Source organism: Fundulus heteroclitus, chromosome 13 (assembly GCF_011125445.2).
Source record: "Fundulus heteroclitus isolate FHET01 chromosome 13, MU-UCD_Fhet_4.1, whole genome shotgun sequence".
Lineage (NCBI taxonomy): Eukaryota > Metazoa > Chordata > Actinopteri > Cyprinodontiformes > Fundulidae > Fundulus > Fundulus heteroclitus.
The window spans coordinates 29288328-29310130 of NC_046373.1; the positions used below are offsets into that span (position 1 = coordinate 29288328).

The 21803-nt window shown below is 40.2% G+C and overlaps 1 protein-coding gene across 1 annotated transcript; it reads left to right on the forward strand.

Moving 5' to 3' along the window:
* The first annotated feature begins 4632 nt into the window (after positions 1-4632).
* On the forward strand, positions 4633-21803 carry LOC118565480. The gene is made up of 4 exons (XM_036145890.1): positions 4633-4707; positions 4803-4861; positions 4945-5495; positions 21756-21803. Exons 1-4 carry the CDS (start codon positions 4685-4687, stop codon positions 21801-21803), a joined length of 681 nt encoding a protein of 226 aa, XP_036001783.1. The 5' UTR covers positions 4633-4684.

Below are 21803 nucleotides of genomic sequence, written 5' to 3' on the forward strand. Positions count from 1 at the left end.
GCAATCTTCGGAAACAGAGCTATGCTAATTTGTTTTGGGCTGTGTTTTAAGATTATGACAAACTTTATTTCCATAAGGGTTTTAAGACACTGATGGGAAATTTTTGTCCATTTTGTCCCATCTAGTTTGTGTTTTCCGGTCCGCTCATTACACAAAATGTGGTAAAAGTTAAGCTCACGATGTCCGCTAGCATTAGCCATGAGACAGCCTTGCTACTAAGTTAAACACAACAGTGGCTTGTTTAAACATAATGTTTGTTTTCGTTCTACTCTGCCATCGTCCAATAATGCTACGGCCGTTAGTACAGCATGAATAGGGAACATTAATGTGGATTAATTGTATTTTGTGTCACTTAGCTATCAAGCTAATGGCCATGTGACCCAGATATGCTCCCAACAGAATACCAGTTGTCCGTCCCCTTACAGCGCCCTCCTCCATCTTAAGTTACCAATTTGTGTGTTAATTGTTTCTGGAGGAATACTACATTAATTAAAAATGAAGTGTCCTAAGTGTTAGTGATTTTTTTATTTTGTTAAACAGTCTTTAAAATGTTATTTTCTCAAATGATGTTTTGTCTAACTCAGAGTTACATTGTGAATGGGTTGAACACATATCAAATGTTCTGAATTAGTTCAGCTAATTTGACCTCATATCAGATTCTTGAAGATGAACCTTAAAAATCCTAACTGCATTCTGAAATTCACTGAATCATTCTTATGATGATGGTTTCAACCATTAAAAAAATTGTCCTTTTGTTCTTTTGTGTGTACATAGTTTCTTAGTTTCTTTAATCTTGATTTTGCTTAGTAGTTTTAGTTAAGTTTCACTAGCCTAGTAGAGATGTGTTTTTTGAAATTTAGTGTTAATTCAGATAAATAGCATTATATAATGGCGTTTCCTGGATATGAGTATTTATTTCTGTAAATAAATTCTTATACTTGAATAGAAGTTGTCCCTTATTTATGTAATTGCACAACATGTTTTAGTTAGTTTAGTTCATTTTAAAACTTTTTTATTTGTTTTTAATGAAATGATCTTGCTCCTCCCCACCTCTCTGAGCTAAAGCACCTTCACTCCCTCTCACTTCCTTAGTTCAGCTGACCAGCTTTTGCTGTTGCAGCTCTCAACTAATGGAACACTTTGCTGTTGCAAATTAGTAAATACAAAAATAATACAATAATAAAAAAGTACCAAGCAATACTCTTTGCGTTCCAATGATCGGTACTTCCTCTCTGACCAGAGTTTTGGCACTGAACTGGAAAAAAGACTTTTGTTTAACTCGCCCACAACATGGAACACTGCAAAATAGCTTGCAGCTTGATAGCTTGATCTTCTTGAGTTATTTTAAAGCTAGATTGATGGTCTTAGCAATGACTTCTTTAAATTGTCAGTTTTTAATTCTGTCTAATGTAACATTTTACAATTGTCTTTATGGATGCTATTTATAGATGGTTTGCATGCAATGTCTTTTAATTGTTTTATATTTGGTTTTTTTAGTTATTTTTATAACTAAATAAAAGTTATAAAATCTGTCTTAAGTTATTTTTACAGGTCCCCAACGGAGACCTGGCCAAAAAAATTGTTAATGTCAATGGTGACTTTTCTGGTTAAATAAAGATTTTAAAAAATCTATTAAAGTCTCTTCAACAGAATTTTTTTAATCTGATCTGTTCTCTTTGGGTTTTTAACCTCTGGAAGGTGTTAATAAATTTTTACTTTCTTGTTGTCTGTATTGTATTTCCACGTTGTTACACTTTTACTTGAATCTTTTATTTCTACTTTTAATTATTTTATTTGTTTAAATGTTTATTTTTTTGTTTATTTAATTTAATAATTCTTTTTGCTCTGCATTTTGGTCAGTGCCTGCTGTTTTGAAAGTGCTTTATAAATAAAGTTGGCTTGGAAACTGCATGAAAGATTCTGGCCTTAGATAGACAGGCACTGTTAATCACATCCTTCTCAATTTTTTTTGACAATAATGTCACAGTATCTCCTGTCGAGATGTTATATAAGGACATAGACCTAGGACCACACACACACACACACACACACACATACATACATACATACATACATATATGTATATATATATATATATATATATATATATATATATATATATATATATATGTATATATATATATATATATATATATATATATATACATATGTGTGTGTGTGTGTGTGTGTTTATATATATGTTGTTTTTTGGAGGGGTTCTGTCAATAAGGTGCCCTTGGAATAGTTCTAACCCCCCCCCCCCAACACCTATACAGTGACCCTGCTCAGCAGCATTGTGGCATTATTCCAGATTTCTAAGTTCAATTTATTGTTTTACCTTTTATTTGTTTGATCATTTTTTTTAATGATTTTCATGATTCTAGTCAGTGTCAGAGCACACAGAAATGACACCATTGGGATGTCAACGGGCAGTGATTACTGGAGCAGATTAAAACATGTGCGTCCATGGTTCATTATCATACCAAGGCCAAAAAAACAATCTATTATTATTTCAAACTTTTTCAGTTTACATTTCAGAGGAGACACAATTCCACAACAAAGATTAAAAAAAAAATTCTGCTTGGAGGCAGACGTCTCACTGAAGGTTACCAACATACATTCAAAACATGTGTTCCTCACTTTTAAAGTCCTAACTCATCTTGATATATTTTTAATGGATTTTAAAACTAGCAGCATGAGATCCCTTAGCAGAACGTGAATTAAAATGTGGTGACATGCAGCTACAGAAGCAATTCAACACAACATCAGCACTGCGTTACGTGGACATGGTTTAACAATCTACAGATCAGCATCGGCAGGTTTCAGGAACATTATCTCTGGAATGAAAGATTTCTTCATCTTATCTCATGTCATGTTGAAGGCCTTCTGCACAAGTTCTGGTCAGAGTGTGATATGTTTGACAAATGTCACATTTTAGAGCATTTCGCTACACCAGAGATTACCTGCGACAGACTGGTTCTGCTGTGGCAAGCCGGGGGGTCTGTGTTCCCCCGATCCTGGACCAGAGTCCCCTCCGTAACACGTTCACACAGAGGGACACGTTGAAATACACCACATCAACTTTTAAACAGGGGGGCTTTAGATGGTGGACGTTTACCTTCCAATGAACTGTGCCCTCTGTGGCTGTTGGCTCAAAATTCCCTTGGGGTATTTTTCTCTGATTCTGAAAATTTAAAATGTTTTAACGTTTTTTGCTATTTTTCTGCAAATACTCGTCTATAGAGAGTGTTTGTAAGAATTGCACAGCCCCAGCTAATGTATTTTCATAGTGTTGCTAAAGAACATAAGTAAGTAAAAGTTTATTTATATAGCAGCTCTCACAGACAAGAGAGGGTCACAAAAGGCTGCTTTACAAAAAGTACACACACACATATATAACAAGTACACCATACACATGCAAATAGAAATACACATAGATTACACAACACAGATACAATTAATTCAATTCAGTTCAATTTTATTTATACAGCAGCAATTACTTCATTTCATTTTACTATAAAATGAAATGAAGTAAAAATTAGCCTGGTGGTCACATGACCCAGATAGAAAGCTTGGAGGAACAAGTGGGTCTTAAGTTTGCCCTTAAAAGCCTCAGCAGGCTGTCTTTTGTTATATTATCCCACTAAAAGCAGCTGAAAACAGCTTCCTTTAGGGGGATAACATCAATTTGATTCATATTCTGAAACTCAATTTGAAAAAAAGAGTTAGATCTCAAACACCTGAACAGAGGCCTACCTTTTCTGTCCAGAGAAACGAGGCCCGCTGTGCAGAACTGACTCTATTGAGCCAGAATGTGACAGAATTACAGATTCTGAAGAAGTACATCTGATTTATTAACATTGTTGTAGACTGTTATTAGATGCTGTATGCATGGGGGGGGGGGGGTTCTGGCAGGTCAACTCAGGTCATCAGCTTGCCTTGGATAAACTGCAGTATTCTGTTATTACCTTTAAAATGTACTGTAAAAAAGTAGGTTGCATGACAGATGGCTTTGGTTCCAGGATTATGAGAGGATTCATTCCTGTATTGAAGAATGACACATGAGGGTCCAGAAATTAGCATCGACCTGTTAAAAGAAGCACACGTCTCTGTTGGTGGAGTTTCCACATCATCCTGAAGAACACCCTGCAGGGGGTCGTGTGTTAGCCTGGACACAAAAAAGCCAAGATAGAATAATGTGCCAAACTCTCATCAAATCACTTCAGACGTAAAACCTATTAAACACGATATGACACAACTGCCTTCTCTGCCCACTGTAGAAAGCAAACTAAAAGTGTACTGAAAATGTTCTGTCAAATAACAAACAGTGGTGTGTTTATATTTAATACATTTACACTTAGCAGACGTGCTTCAACAGTTAAACATTTCTCTTCTTGCTCCTGTGTAAGAATTTTGGAAACAGAGACATATTTTATAATCCTTACATTTTCTAAAAAGGTATTTAATCTTCTGAGGAGAGGGAAAGAAAGACGAAAAAAGCAGAAATCATAGGGGATGAACTTTTTTACTCCAAAACAACATGAAATGCAGATAGCCCGTTCATCAAGCAGTGATTGGCTGAAGGCTGCAATAAATAGCAACACCCTGCTGCAGACACGCAGAGCAAGGAGCCTCAGGGGGGTTGGACCGCTTTTTGCTTTGACCAGGCTGAAGAACCACAGATATGACTTGTCGACTTGGTTTGAGGTAAGTCTTTGGAGCCCTTTTCTTTCTTTCTTTTTAAGTTTACTGATGGAAGTTTTCTTTCTTGTATTCATTTTTCTTTTGTGTTTCCTGAACAGGATCTTGCTGCTTTGCTTACTTCAAGCGGAGCTCGGGTGTTCTATAATTACTGAACATGGTAAGAATTACACATCATGGCACACTTTCACCTAATTCCCCAACTCGGTGAACTATACCTAAGTTTGCTTCTTTATCGTTCAGGACCGAGACTCCTAAACACCAGAAGAAGAGTTGCCTTGCCAGATGGGAGACTAAGCAAATTCAGCAGCAATCTCCAGGGCCAGCTGAGAAAAAGCTTCCCTCAACATCAAATGCAGACCAGCAGCTTCCGGGCTGACCCTGCTCATGGTCAGAAACTCTCCACCAGTGGTAAAAAGCAGAGGGGCCCCACCAACGCGGGCAGGAAAGACCCAGCTAAGCAGGGGGCAGTGAGGGCTCAAAGGGATAGCTACTCCTTCAGGCGACCTTATCAGTCCGCAGCACTGGAACCTACATTCTACGGTCAAAAGAGCTCAGCCTCCTTGTTCGGTCCAGTTGCTCCCGGCCCGCGGAGTTCTGTTCGGATGCAGACGTATGCTCAGGCCCCGGCGAGGAGGGTTTCACCAGGTCGTACTAAAGGGGCCAAGGCCAGGAGTCTCTCCTCTCAGACTGCAGTTGGGAAGTCTTATCTGAGCCCAGAGCTCGCTTTAAATGTTGGAGGCTACAGACCGAGGAGCAGCAGAGTGGGAGAGTCTGCTCCGGGCTTTGCTCCGGTAATGGTCTATGAAATCCCACAACTCTTTGGTGGCACTGCTATCCGACGACTGAAAGAACCTACTGAACAGGAGAAGGTATCTGTCCAGAAGCAACCGCCTAACAACCCTCATCTGACGAGCGTTCAAGCCGGATCAGACTGGACCCGAAAAAAGCAGAACCAAGGGTCTGTCCAGAAGCAACAGCAGATCTCCACACCACGCAAAAAAACTGACCCCCCTAGCGTTCAACCAAGGTCTGACTGGACCCGGCCAAAGCAGAGCCAAGGGTCTGTCCAGAAGCAACAGCAGATCTATACACCACCCCAAAGGGTGCCGCCCAAAAAAACTGACCTGCCAAGCGTTTATCCAGGGTCTGACTGGACCAGGATAAAGCAGAACCAAGGTGCTGTCCAGAAGCCACAGAAGATCTTCACGCCACCTCCTCGGTATGCGGCGGGTTACAATCCTGAGCCCCTTGGTTTCCATCCACCGTCCAGATGGACCAAGGTCAAACGGCCTCACAGACTCTAACACTAGTGTCCTTCATTTTAAAAGTAGTATATTGAAATAAAACATTTTTTAAAAAAAACCTTCTTGTGTTGTGACTCATCCATTCTTTTCTTTTTCTTTCTTTAAACTGCAGATGAAATTTCAGCTGAATAAAGAACTTGATTAGGAACAAACACAGAACCTTATGGGATACAATATTTCAGGTTCAAACCTCAACTTCTAGAAGCGCCTGTCTTCAAACTCCTGTCAGATTACTTCCCTAAAGAGCTGGGGTCTCTTTCCGGTTCTTACAGGCCAGTGTCCTGCAAACGTAAATGTTTTTGAGCAATGCAGTAATGTTCAGCCATGTTAACTATGCTGCCTACTATTGAAACAATAGAATATAAATCTTCTGACCACTTGTGTTTTTTAAATATTGAAAAACCTTCAATGACATCTAAACGTGGGATACTGGTTAATTATTTAAAATCACTTTCATTTTGATACTTTCAGATTTGTTTCTTAATTTGTTAATTTTGATTGTTAATTTTGTTTAGCCATAGAGCTGTGGACATTTTCCCTGACTAACAAGAGGCTCCAAACTGGCCTGCTGTGAGTATGTAGACGCTATAACTTTATAAATCTAGTATCATTTGGAGCTCAAGCTGTAGACGTTCTCTTCCCATCTCCTGCATTAAAGTGACATGAACAAACATCTCTTTGCTCAAACATGCAGAACTTTAGATGTTCTATTAGACTTGAGAAGAGAGAGGTCGCTGTGTTTTTTCTAGCCCAGCTCCCACAGAGGTGCAATGACGCAGATAACCAATTTATAATCAATTTCATAGATCCATGAATGCTTAAAGGGGGGGGGGGGGGGTGTTGGTGTCCATCACCAGGGCTCGATAGTCCGGGCACACAACACAAGACAATAATGCATTCCCACAATCAGACCCGCGGGCCGTTTACCAACATGCGTGCTCTGGGACCGTGGGAAAGGGCCCCTGCACAGGATTCACACCCAGGCCCATCTTGCTGCAAGACAACGGTGATAACAACTGTATCATTGCCCTGCGTGAATACCAATAAGGAAACAAGACTATGAGATGAGGAGACATTAAAGAGGAAATATGAATGTGTTTGTGATTCGGGCTGACAGGAAGGTGCACATCTTGATCAAACTGCTACTACCTGTGAGCAGATGGGCCTGGTCTGAATCTGTCTCAGTGTGACAGAAAACAAGACTGCTAAACCCCCGGCACCGTGACAGGATTTAGCCGTCCCCCAGTGAAGGACTGTTTTATTTTAACACATTAGATTAATGGCATAAATACCTGAACTTGATTTTAAAAAGACAAGCTGACTTTTGACTCAGGGCACAAGCTGAAAGAGCGTTATCTGTGATACCCTTTTACCAGAGTAAGCTGTGCTCTGCGCTGCTATTTAGGGCTGGGAAAATATTCTAAACGGGGCGGATGACTTTTTTTTTTCAAACAGTACTTGTAGTTCAGCGTGTTATCTGCGACGGATAACAAAGTATTAGATTCAAGAATCGGGAAGAAATTGACTGGAGGGATTTAAATGCCAGCAGAGCAGCGTTCATTAAAGAGTTCATTCCTGGGTTTCCACCGTCTAAAACAGCTCAGACATTCTCCGCAGATGGAGGCAAAGCTGTCTAATGTATTTTTACAGCCTTCGTCTTTAGATTCAAAACTTTTCCTTTCTCCCTAATGAACTAGCCTTGATGTTGCTAACTGTGACCTTGTGAAGCTGGTTACTGGTTGGAGCTCTTTTTCTCTCTGTTAGCGTCAGTTCTGTCTCTGTATGATCTCCCTACTTCTACACACCTCAGAAAACAACCCGCTTTGTCAGATTTTAGAGTTTTACTTTCTGTTTTTGTTATTCCTGGAGTAGAGCGGAGGAAAAATATTCAGCATCGACATTGTCAGCTGTTTTAAACATGACTGATGTTCAGTTGAAAAAAGATGGCACAGCGTGAACGACTGTAAAAATACACAAAGAAGCATTTTCTCAACCTGTAAAGTCAGATGTTAGTAGCATTATGTGAACAATTAGTCATGTCACATTTGGGGCAACAGTGGCGAAGGAGTTAGTGAGTTTGTCCTGTAATTGGTGGTTTGCTCACCACCATCAGGATGTGAATGACTGAATGTAGTGTAACGTGCTTTGGGGTCATCAGACTTGATAAAGCACTGTACAAGCCATTTTACATTTAAGTGTAAAGTATGCTTTTTTAAAATATGAAACTAAATCCTGGCCCAGATTTTATTAAGAATTCAGAGCGTTGTATCTTCTTTTGAAGAGTATAATTTGCCTCCTCTAAATTAATTGCGCTTCACTGTGGCGCTTGCAAACTAAAGTTAAACTTGGTACAACCACAGAGCCTTTCTGATTAGGTTGTTGGAACATCTTCCAGAATAATGATTTATTATTTTTGAGCCAGTAGTTTTATTTACTTCATTGGGACCATGTATATTAGTTGACGTACAATGTTGCCGTAAATATACCGGATTTAGCAAAATGCTCATTTACATCCGTAGTCCCATAAAACAAACAAGACACATTCAGTTTGATACATCAAAAAATAAAATTGGAAAACCCTTTTTAAGAAGCTTGCATCAAATGGATTTTTTTTTATGCTCACAAAATTGTTACAAAAATAACTAAAAGGTACATAACATTCAGAGATCACATCACACAATGCTTTAGGCTGTCCCTTAAAGGAGAGCTAGGTGGAGCTCTCTCTAATTGTAATAGGCAGTATGTTCCAGCACTTGTATCCTTTCAAACTTCAATTTCTATAAGCACTTCTCTTCAATTTCCTGTCAAATTGCTTGCTGGTGTGAATTTCTCTCTGATAGAACATTCTGTAAGAATGAAGACTTTCTAAATTGAACCCCACAGTCCCCCCCTGGAGGTTGACCCAGTACTATGTCTACCCTTTTGCTTTTAATAAAATCCTCTAGGGGTGGTGGGGCCTTACACATAACAGATTTATAAATAAGATTTTTAGGTAATTGAAAATTCTCAAAACTTAAAAATGTATATTTGTCTAAAATTAGGCAGATATAAAATGACTGTGGCCTCCAATCAAATACTTTAATAGCTTTTTTGTAAAGCTTTTTAATAGGTTTTAATGCAGTAGTACGAGCAAACGACCATGTTGGGAAGCAATATTCAGTATGTGATAAAATCATAAAGTCACTGGGGACTAAAATCATGGTTTTGTAGATTAAAGTTAACTATTTGTGTTACCTTTTTTGTATGTATGGTTAGAATCAAAAATTAACCCAGGTTTTTTAAAATGGGTGACTAGCTCCAGTTTCTCTCCCTACAAAAACACATAGGCTCTGTTCAGTGATGTTGGTTGTTTGGTCGTCCTGCACTTTACAGACTTTTTGGTAAACGTCATGTAAACAGTTTTTTTTGGTGAGGTGGATGAGTGGAGGGAGTGAAGAGCCTTATAATTTCAGATTCACTATTTACAAAGAAATTATTAAAAGTATTTGCAACAACTTTTGGATCTCTAATCTCAACATTGTTGACAGTTATTTTAAGGGACTTGTCCTGTGTACTGTGTTTGCTCAGCTGTGGAGGTGGTCAACAGCACCAAATTTCTGGGGTGCATATCACAGACAACCTCACCGGGTCTGTGAACACCACATCACTGGTCACAAAAGCGCTTGTACTTCCTTCAGAGGATGAGGAGAGCCCACCTGTCCCTGCTCATCCTCACGACCTTCGACAGAAGCACCATGGAGAGCATTCTGACCAGCTGTCTGTGTGGTGTGGAGGTTGCAGCACCTCCGACTGGAAGAACGTGAGGAGAGTGGTGAGGACAGCAGACAGGATCACCTGCCCCCCCCCCCCCCCCCCCCCCCATTAAGGACATTTCATCCCAGCCCTGCGTGTCCTGAGCCTGTAACATCATCAGAGACCCCTCACACCCCCACCATGGACTGTTCTCCCTGCTGCCCTCTGGGAAGAGGCTTCGCAGCATCCGCTGCAGGTCCACCAGGTTCTGCAACAGCTTTTCCCCCGTTGCCATCAGACTGTTGAATTCTAAACTTGACTCTGCATCACATGTGCACAGAACTGGACTTATGGCCGTTTCGCACCATTATTTTGCACTGCCAATGTTGCTGAACTTTTATAATCAAGTACACTACTGAATGTTTACATTTTTGCACCATTATCTTTGCACTACAAACATGGTTGAACATTCTTCTGCACACTTTTTTAATAACTGTTTTTCTCCTGCACTATTAAGGCTACGTTCACACTGCAGCCTGAAGTGACCCAATTCCGATTTTTTTGCCCATATGCGACCTTTATCTGATCTTTTTATGACAGTCTGAACGACACAGATCGGATCTTTTCAAATGCGACCCAGGCCACTTGGATATGTGGTCCTGAATCTGATACATATCTGATCTTTTCAAATGCGACCTGTGTCTGTACGGCCGGGTCGCATTTATCCGACCTGTACGTCACCGATACTCGACAAACGTTACTATTCTGCGTCCTGCTATGCAGAAGCAGGAAGAAAAACGACACCCATAGCGGACTACAATGAGAAGAGCAGTCAATGGAGGGAAAGCTCCGGTTAGAAAATAAATTAATGACCGCAAAATGCGCGCCAGCATTATAATCCATGTTTACTTCCGCAAACACTGAGGACGCTTGCTACGTGTGACGTCATCGTGTCCTCGAGTGCGCATGCGGGACACTTCGGTCGAACGCATTCAGTTCACACAGGAGATCACATACAAGTCGCATATATTTGGAAATGTGAACGGACACGCAAAAAAATCTGATTTCACAAAAAGATTGGAATTGAGCATTAGGACCTGCAGTGTGAACGTAGCCTTACATTCTTATCACTGCTGCACTTTGCAATTGGAATAAGACATTACAATATTATCTCATTACATTGTCGTAAGCTGTATGCAACGAAATTTCAAACTAAACTGTCATTTTGTATGCACAAAGTACATACAAAATGACAAAGTTTAAGTCTAATAAGGGGAGGGGGTATAATTATAAAAACTGGGAAGCAAATGTTATTTTACTCTGCTATGGTATTAAACTAGCAGGAATCTTGTGGCAACTCCTGAATATGTTCCAGGAACTAACCAATAAAGGTGAATTTACTCTAGGCAGCAGTGATAACTGTTCTCGCTGGCTTCAAATTCTCCTCCTGCTGTTCCTACATAACCTGCTCCCTTTGTAATTTTTCACCACATGAAACACTAATGATCCAGCTCTATCAAATTAATTGTTTACATGTTCTAAAGTCGACTGGAAGGAACCACTTTAATTTATAGCGCCTCTCCTCTGAAGTTGTCTTATACATTTTAAACCTAAATTTAATACATTTTGAGTCCATTTTTAACTACATTCACTTTCTTGTGGACTTGATCTGATTTATTTTCCAGAAGATGGTTAGGACTCTTAGCAGCCCTATTGATGTGCTTTAGTTGGCTAATGGATTTTTTTTTAACACACTAGTTGTGTATATGAGTGAAGGAGATTGTGGATTTACCTTTTAATAGATCTTTGTTTAACCACTGTTTTCTAAAATAAGCCAAGAGTACTCTCCTAGTTCTTATCTTATTCTGTCTCTGAATGCTCTGAGAACTCCCTTCAGACTATTGATACCATCCAGTCCTCTGCAAGCTGGCATCCAACCCAACTATACATCTGTCGTTCTGTGAAAGTGTGGATTCTGTAGTCCCTGAGATCTACAAGACTCACATTGTTGGATTCTGTTTTAATATTCCTAAAAATCCATTTTCCTTTACCCTAAACCAACATGCATGTGACAATGTCTCTCCTGTTGGTTTCAGCAGAGCTTCTGTGGCAGTGTTCCTTTTTAATTGTCTACATAACTTTGACACAAAACCTCCCTGGGGGCATTTCTAAATTCTAATCACATGCTTCATAGGAATGAGATTATATGAAAATATACTCGTCAGAATCACTATCAGTACTTCCACTAGAAAAGGAATGACTTTGTTGGATTTAACCATCGACAGAATCAATGCTTATTACTAAGCCCACTAATATATTTCAATGCCTAAGTTAGTAAAGAAACAAGACAAACAGGGAATCTAGCTGAGACATTCCTGAGAGAAATGTAGATTAACTTTTAGACTACTAACTAATCAAACATTTAACAGACAATCAAATCCCCCCCCCCCCCCCCCCCCCCGAAAGGTAAATTCGGGTTTTCTCAGTAATTTAGTATTTCTAAATTTCTGACTGAAACCTGAGGGAAAATTTGGAGAAGCAAAACAGGACGAAGGCCTGAATTTAGAGTTTAAGGCAAGACTCAGTCTTACTCTGTCCTGGTGGATGAACCGGATTGTCACCAGGGTGTATAGGTACATGAAGATAAAACAAGCCAGCTGGAACTTAAACAGTGGATTCTGAACAAAAGGTTATGGAGGATAAAAACTAAACCAAATATTTAAAGAAGTGGCTCATGCTTCACTATTCTAAACCGGCAGGCTGTTTTCAGGGCTGTACTCCCGCTATCGCCAAATGACCACTGGATAGGCACCGGCCTGTCTCTAGTGGTCATCTGGCGATGGCGGTGTTTGTGAGCCCTGAGCCACCCCCCCCCCCCCCCCCCATCCTGATGACATCAGCATAGTGTGCTGTATTTGGACTGCAGTATCATGGCCAAACTCAGTCTATTATTCTTTCAAATCTTTTTATTTACGCTCCAGAGGGACAGTCACAAAGCAAAGCCTTGATAAGGATATCAAGTCTCTTCAAGGTCTACTAATGTACATGAAAACACACAGAATATTCACTACAGTTATTTAAAAGTAGCAGAAAAGATCAAGGTCATCTTTTTTAAATTATAGAGCATCTCAATCAGGTTTTCCCAGAAATGCTACATATCTGAAAAGTGTGGGTTTTTTTTATTCTGTGGCACTAGTGGCCTTTTTAGAATGAAAATAGGCTGAGCGAGAGGGGGAAGACATGCAACAAAGGTCAACAGACCATCCTTGAATCCATGGCCATGTTGAGGACTTAGGCCTCAACTACATTTCTGGCTGCCCAGAAAAGTTTGATTTTTGAAGCACATTAAACAAGTGTTGACCAATTTGGGCTACATCCAAAGGAACAGACACAGAAGTCTACAAAAAAAAAAAAAAAATTACTGTTTTATGTAATTTTTTTTAAATATATGTATCTATTTATTCATCCATTGTCTTATCCGTGCAATAGATGAATAAGCTGGTGCCTCTCTCCATTGGGCAAGAGTAAGATTTACCCTTCCTGAAATAGAAAAAGGCCTTTATGGTCGAAGAAAACTAATTGTAGGAGATTGAAACTTGCTGTTGTTCTGAGCTTCTGAATGAATCAAAAACACTTTGCGGTTTTGTCTCTGTAATGACTGAGCTTACACCTGTTTTCTTCTCTCATCCTATTGTCCACTCTTATATTTTATGTTGCACTAAATAGACTTTGGAGGGTTTGCTTCTCCTCACTCTGAGCTGGAGAACCGTTATCATTATTATTGAGAGGTTGTTCTCCAAATCCACATTTAAAACTTTTGTATGAGCGAGTAGAGATGCTCAGATTTAAGGTATAAATTACAACCTAATGAAGGAGGCACTGTGTAGTAAAGGAAAGCGTGTTAAACCTCTGAATAAATGAAACCAGACGCACATTGATTCTGATATTTCCAGTCTGAAGTAACCTTGTGATGACAGCAGCGAGGCTGTCGGAGGTAAGTTATATTTATCTTGTTTCCTAAATGATCCAAGACATTTAATACAGCATTTATATATGGAAAGACATTCATGTGGTCATTATTAAGGTTGTTATGAGCCATCCCATAATAATCCACCGTCATTGGCTAAGAATCAAGCGCATCTGTTCACAGTAAAACATGTGCAGCAGCTGGAGTCTGTGGCTCACGAATTATCTTCCTTTCACTCTACCTTACATGAGATAAAAACTATTACTAAGACTCTCAGACCATGAATCCAAGTCAAGTCTGAAGTCTAGTTTTACAATTTAAGTGCAACTTCAGCCGCAGAGCTGGTAAATATTGGTGGCAAGATGAAAGTCATTGTTTAAATGGGATTGATTACTTTTATCAGGGTTGTGGAAGCTGATGCAAAACCAATATTATGGTTGGTAAGTTTTTACAAGAATAACAAGTAATTCAGCATCTGGACTTAACTAATTAAATAGGTACAAGCCTCCCATTGGATAATTACTGCATGGGCGGTTATGTTTCAGCTGGCAACAAGTTATTTAACCCCAACTGGTGCAATGATTGCTTCTTATTCCTTAAACAACCATGTGAAATGACAAATAATGTGGTCATGGAATAGATGTCAGTCTGTTTCAGAAGGGTTAAATCACTGACATGCATCAAGCAAAGAAAACACCTAAGGAGATTGCAGAAACTACCAAAATTGGATTAAGAACTGCAACACATTATTAAAAACTGGAAGGATAGTAGAGACCCATCGTCTTCAAGGAAAAAATGAATGATCATGATCAGTGATCACTTAAACGTTTATTGAAATCAAATCGAAGAAAAACAACAGTAGGACTCCGGGCTACGTATAATAGTGAAAGTAAGAACATTTCCACATGCACAATGTGAAGGGAACTAGAGGGATTGGGACTGAACAACTGTGAAGCCTTAAGAAAACCACTAATCAGTGAGACTAACCATTAAAAAAGGCTTCAATTTGCTAGGGAGCATACAGATTGGACTCTGGAGCAACGGAAGAAGGTCATATGGTCTGATGAGTCCAGATTTACCCTGGTCCAGAGTGGTGGCACCTCAGGGTAAGAAGAGAGCCAGGTGAAGTGATGCACCCATCATGCCAAGTGTCTACTGTACAAGTCTATAGGGGCAGTGCTGTGGTCTGGGGTTGCTGCAGTTGGTCAGGTCTAGGTTCAGCAACAGTATGTGCTCAAAGAATGAGGTCAGCTGACTACCTGAATATACTGAACGACCAGGTTATTCCAATAATCATTTGTTTTATCACTGATGGAACGGGCATTATCCAAGATGACAATGCCAGGATTCATTGGGCTCGAATTGTGAAAGAGTGGTCCAGGGAGCATGAGACATCATTTTCACACATGGATCGGACACCACAGAGTCCAGACTTTAACCCCATTCAGAATCTCTGGGATGTGCTGGATGGAGAAGGCTTTGTGAAGCGGGCAGACTCTACCAACATCAATACAAGATCTTGGTAAAAAAACATTATTGCAACACAGGGTGAAAATAAATCATGTGACATTGCAGAAGCTTATCGAAGCAATGCCACAGCGAATGCGTGGCCTGACTTCTTTTTGGTCAGGCAGTGTATATCACCACCATGCTGGCAATCTGTTCATTTGTCAGTGAGTGTTTTTTAAATTATTTATTTGTCTATTTTTTTATTTATTTTTTTATTTTTTACAGTGTCCTGTCTGGCAATGTGGCAATGCCAAAAAGAGCCCAACAGAGAGGAACTAAACTGTTTCCCACAAACCATGGCTGGTACACAGCAGCCATGAAGGTACCATGTGTGGCAGCACCATGCTGAGGGGAAGTTTACCTCAATCAGGGACGGAAATGCCGGTCATGGGAAGATGAACGGAGCAAGCAGAAGGAAAGCCTGGTAGAAGCTGCTAAAGACTGAGCCTAAACTGAAGGGTCACATTTCAGCAAGACAACAATCCTAAACGTACAGCTAGTATAGTTTAGATCAATGCAGATTCAGAATCAGATTTAATCCCCAACTTTATGCATACAAACAAGGAATTTAACTTTAGTTTCACATGGCTTTTAACGAAAAAAGTATAAATATATAAAAAGCTAATTAGGTTTTTTTTCTTTTTGTAAATATGTATACATGTTTTTATTAAAAGGGAAGACTGTTGGATTGTTGCAGATAGGCATTGCATTGATCTGGATATTCTGACAGTTAAGTGTTTCTCAGATTGACAGCATAAGGGAATAAACTGTTGCTTTGACAGCTGGTCTTAGTAAAAAATTAAAAAAACGTACGGTTTCTACGGTCCTTTTCCAGACCGTAGACCTGTACAGGATCTGGATGGAGGGAAGGTCCACCTCAGTGGTCCTCTCTGCAGACCTGATTGCTCACTGTGGGTTGGAGCTGTCCTGTTTTGAGGGTTAGCCAAATCACACAGTGATGGATGTGCACAAACTAGACTGAATGATGACTGACTTCATTATTAAGGGCTTTATATGTGAGAAGGAAAATTTCAAATTAATTAATCAGGAAGCCAATGAAGGGAAGCTATATGATCTCTCATTTTAATTTTCATCATTTCATCATCAATACATTTCTATTTGCGCCTCATCCTTGCTCAATAGTTGTTTTTCTTAATCTAAAAGTGTAAATTTGTTTTTAAATTGGTGTTTTTCAATTAAGCACTTTGATGGTCAATAGAAATGCAGCTATTTTTGGGGGAACAGTGGCAACTTCTCCTATGAACTTCCAAAAGTCTCCTCCGGTGGCTGATGATGAGAGCTGCTGCCGTGGGTTTTTTAATGAGCCATCGTGTGAACTAACTTATTCACATGTGATTTTAATTGAATTTCTTATTTACTGGAGATACCACAATAGCTAAATAGTGTTTTTTCAACAAAGTTTTGCACACATTTGTAACAGGGATGCAGCTAGTGATGAGAGTCTGGGTGTTTTTTCTCAACATCTGTTCTCAACTCAGCAAGCTGCTTCTCAGCCTCTGATGCGCAGACTTATGATGGGATGCACACAATAACCAGAACAAGACAGGGAGAACTCCCTCTGAATAAAAAGGTTTTCAGTCTATCAAAATATGACTACACGTGACCACTATATGTCTTCGGTAACAGTACACAAATTTGCATGTTAGAATGGCCCAGTCAAAGTCCAGACCTGAATTCATATAAGAATCATTGACTGTGAATTTCCACCCAGGCTGTCTGAGGTTGAGGTTGACTGCTAAACACTAACTGTGACCTTGTTGAACATTTCATTGACCTTTATGAAGATTCCCATCTAGAAAAGAAACCACAAAAACAGCAAAAGATGATGCACTCCAAAAGCGGTCCACAGACCTGATGCCCAGATTCTGACTAATAGACTAAAGACTCTGTGATTAAACCATTTCTTGTGCGACTGGACTCATCCACAGCACTGGTTCTGAGAGTTGAACCAGGACGTGTTCAGACTTGAACAGACGAGGGCGCCAGCCTCTCAGAGACAGAAGAGGCGAGAGGAGCCAGCCTCTCAGAGAGCGCGGATGTCTAGAACTCCATGTGAAATCCAGTGCCTCTCTGAGCATATATAATTAGAGTGCTGGATGTGCGTCTGGATGAGTGGGACTGAGCTCTGAGGGATTTGTTCAGTATTCTCTTGATGGGATTATAACAGCTTGACAATCTCTTTACAGGGCTGGGAAAGCTTTGGCAGCGCATGTTTACCTCTGACTGCCATGATTGTTTGTCATGGCTCGATAAAGAATCCATGACAGATGTCCTTAGTGCTCTCTATTCTTCAGGTGACAGGTTGAAGGAAGTTTAAAGCGCGGATGGGTTGGCAGCTGATTTCGCCGTTTCCATGGCACCTGGTTGTTTGGGTTGTGCCTGGAGTCCTGGACAGGCGCGATCAGAGGAGTCTATGCTGTGTTTGAAAGGGAAGGCGCCAACATTGGTCACACACAGTAGTCTGCTGAATAATTCGTCACTCACCTTCATGACGCCTGGCATATTAGGGCCACAAACTTTATTGTATGGTATTGTGATTAGACAAGTACCCACAAGGCCCATGGGAACTCTGGAGAAGCTGCAGTGATCTCTAGCTCAGGTGGGAAATTCTGGACAGCTGCTTGCCGTGAACTCGACATATTCTGTGTTTAAAAGCCTGAAAGTGAGCTGCTGTTGAAGGAAAACCATGAGATGAATCTTGTTTACAGTTGTCTAAAAGTCATGTAGGAACACCATGTGGAAGAAGCTGCTCTAGTCAAAAGCGATCGGATCATCATCGCCATCCTGTTTCCCGACAATGCAACCGCATCCTGAAATGAAAATGAAATGAAAATGAAAACACACATTCTGATTTTTGATAAACTTGATTTGCTTGGCCAAATTTCTTATTTTTAATATAAATATATTTAAATGCAGATTTCTTAAAAGTAATCCTGTTTTATTGTGTTTCTCAATGAAATCCTGATGCTTAGAAATGTGGTAACCTGCAGGAAATGTGTAAAAAGCTAGCTCCTACACAAGCAGAATAATGATTTGCCATGTAAACAATCTCTTGCTCCTCTGTTTGCCATTTTATCACTTTTTAAAATCATATATTTATGTATATTTGAACATTTACAACTCTTCGCCTTGCTGAATCTGTAGCCGTCCTGTATAAGAGGCCATTTGTGGGTCACCCCATGCCATAGTTACACAAGCCCACCTAACCTAAGCTACGTTCTGTAACACCACAGACACATTCATCACTCTTTAGCTGTGAGAACATGTTGGTCTTGGCTTGTGCACTCTGTGAATTTTGTAGCAAAAATACTTTGAATCCAAAAGTGATCAAATCAAAAGGTCTTCAGGAAAAAAACAAAGCAGTTTTTCCAGGGCGTCTCATGGAGGCGTGCCTGTGTGTGTGATTAAAAGCCTCCTCTCCACCAGTAAGCCTGCAGCCTTGTATTGTACCAGTGAAGGCCAACCATTTTCAACTCAAGAGATTCAGTTCTTCACAAAAGCTTCATCTACCCATCAGCGGTGGCAGCGCCACGCTGTGGTGATACCAGGAAATGCAGGTAGAAAACCTGCCAGAGGCTGCAGATGTGCAAAGCTGGGAGAGACCCTCAGCTGTAAGGGACCCACAGGGGTGGTCTACAAAGCAGAGGCACAGAGACTCAGTCATATTTAATACTTTAGAATATTTATTGAAAAGTTCATTTATTTTAGTAACTCTGTTCCCTAAGGGAATCAACACAGACTGATGTTTAAAGCCTTTACTTCTGTTAACTGTTTCTCCCACCTCCAGTTAATTAAAATTTCAATATTGCATCAGACCAATAAAAAAGCAACATTTTCCATGCAGCAATGGGCTCTAATGAAAAGTTTAAAATCTACTTAAAGGTCTTTTTTTCCCCAAAAGGTACCTTTATTTGACGAACAAGCCTCTTAGAAAGGGCATATGCTAATTTACTGAATCTGAGTTTACATGGCTTGCTACTTTTGTTTCCATGCCTAAAGACGGCCATGTTTTCCTCCCACGTCACCATGATGCACCACTTTGAGTCGATCTAAAGGTCCCAATAAAACGCACAGCAGTGAGTCTAAAGGTAGTATTACACCTGAACCAGAACACATGACAGCATGTACACCTTGCATTGCAAAAAGTGAACCAAAAGTAACATTTTCTTGAAATTAGTATGATTTGAGCAGGTAAATAAGATTATTTGCCAATTGAAATTAGTATTGTAACCCTAAAATAAGATAATTAGATATCCTGCACTTGAAATAAGATGGAGATGAATTATTATTATAAGTGCAAACATCTTATTCCATTGGCAAATAGTCTTAATTACCTGCTCAAATCAAGAAAGATGCATTCATTTCAAGAAAAAATGCACTTACTTTTAGCTCCCTTACATTATGTCTTTAAAATTGGAGGTACAGTAAGTCATGGTGCGTGGGCCTCTGCTGGCTTTGCTGTGAATAACAGCCGACTTTGATGCTCATATTCATCTCATTGCAAACATAACAGAGGCTTAAAGGCTGTTAAACTTGTTTTGTGTGAAACCGTGAAGACACCGCAGTGGTTTAATACGGTACAGATTGTCTAATTCTTAGTACTAACTGGTAATTCACTGTATGAGCCCCCTCCACTGGGACTAGACACAGATGAGCAGGTATACAGGTACATCTTCAGTATTCCTGTTGTCAGATTAAAAGCACCTGATGAAATTAACCTTTAAGCAGGTATTAAACAGTCTTCGTTAAGCCCTCATTTCTCGTTGGAAATGTTTTTTATTACTCTCATCCTGTATCCTTATCTTAAATGTGTTAATGTTTTTTACTGGTCTCACAACCAGTGACTGTTTCCATGTGTTATGATGTTTTTATGATGTAAAGCACTTTGAACCACCGTGAGGCTGAAATGTGCTATACAAATAAACTTGACTTTTGATTGGCTATAAATCATAATTAACAGAAATAAAAGCTTGAAAACACCAGTCTCTCATCTTCGCTTCACTTACAAATAGAAGAAATTTTAGATAATACTCTGAGATTCACCTTTAGACGATGGAAGACAAGATGACTTCTGTACAATGCTTAGAACTGAACTCATCAGTCCAAGGAGCAGAAAACCTGAAGTTGATCTCGGTTTTGCTGTAGCTGTTGCTAAACTTTCAAAGACGTCTACCTTTCACATTGGGGAACTTGACCTCTTACTGTCTTATTTGCTTTTAAAGTGGACTCACACCGCTGTAGTTCATACAGACCCCTTAGATCTAATCTTTTACGCACATTCCCGCCAAAACGGCAAAAATGTAATCCAGATTTCCTGCCAATCTTCCATGAGCCATACGGAGCGCATAACTACAACATGTCCTGTTCCCAGATTCTCCCACCTGAGCTGGGATCCCTGAAGCTCCTCCAGAGGTTACATGGCTGCTTTGCTGCTGAATGCTCACCTGCCAGCCTCTTGGTTTGTGGACAGCCCTGTCTGGCTAGGTTTGCATTTGTGCCATAGATTTGACATTTTTTGGATATAACAATTCCCAATGAGATACTCAAAACTGGAGAGGCTGTTTTCTAACAGAGGCCTCCTTTAAACCTCTCCACAGCGTTCTCCCTGACCAGTCTGCTGGGTTCCTCTGTCTTTATGATGCCGTTTGTTCTCCAGCAAACCTCTGAGGCCTTCAGGCAGCAGCTGGATTTATTAAATCCCATGCATAAAGGGGCTTTACCTAATAATTAGGTGCCTTTCCATTTTTGGGTGGTATAAGGGGGTAGCATACAGAAGCAAGCATACTTGGGTTCTGCTTGTGTTACAGCAATTTAAACTTTTTTTTTTAAAACCATGCATCGTTGTCCTTCCAGATCCTAGGGATCACCTGAAAAATGTAGAACATCTCCAGCATCACTTTACAAGCCGAAGACTTGTAGGTGTTTTGAGGGATTTTACGCAACATTATCAGAGTGCATGGCTGTACAGTGAAAGCAAAATGAGACATGGTTTCCTGCATGCTCCTATATTCATATTTAGCTGACAGCAAAGGATGGTTTTGCTATAAAGGCTTAAGTATTCTTTGCAGAAGAGCTCAAACTCAGCCTGGTAGGAAGGAGCGTCTGAACATTAACGCCGGCGTCTCGTCGCAGGTTCTCATCGAATGTGGGTCCGGACTCTGAAACCATCTTATTGCACTCCTCGCTGCACGCTTTTGGTGAACGTCGTGTTGGAAGAACGCAGGTTTTCCTTCTGGGTTTGGCCCGTATTCAGCTGGGCTCATCCTTCCATCAATGAGCAGCAGGTTCCTTGTTCCTGCTGAGGAGCATCACCCCCGGCAGCATCAGGTTCCACTGCGGGGACGGTGAGGGCAGGACAATGCGCAGGGTTCCTTTTCTACATCATCTGACCACAGCGCCTTATTCCACGCACTTGGTTTGTCCCAGCATGAATTCTACAGTTTCTTTTAACAATAGCTCTCTCCTCCTCATTTGTCTATAAAGAGTTGAAACAGCTGTCCTGTGGATTCCTCCACCAGACTCCTCGAGTCACCGTGGGCCTTAAATCCCCCACAGACCACCTGTGA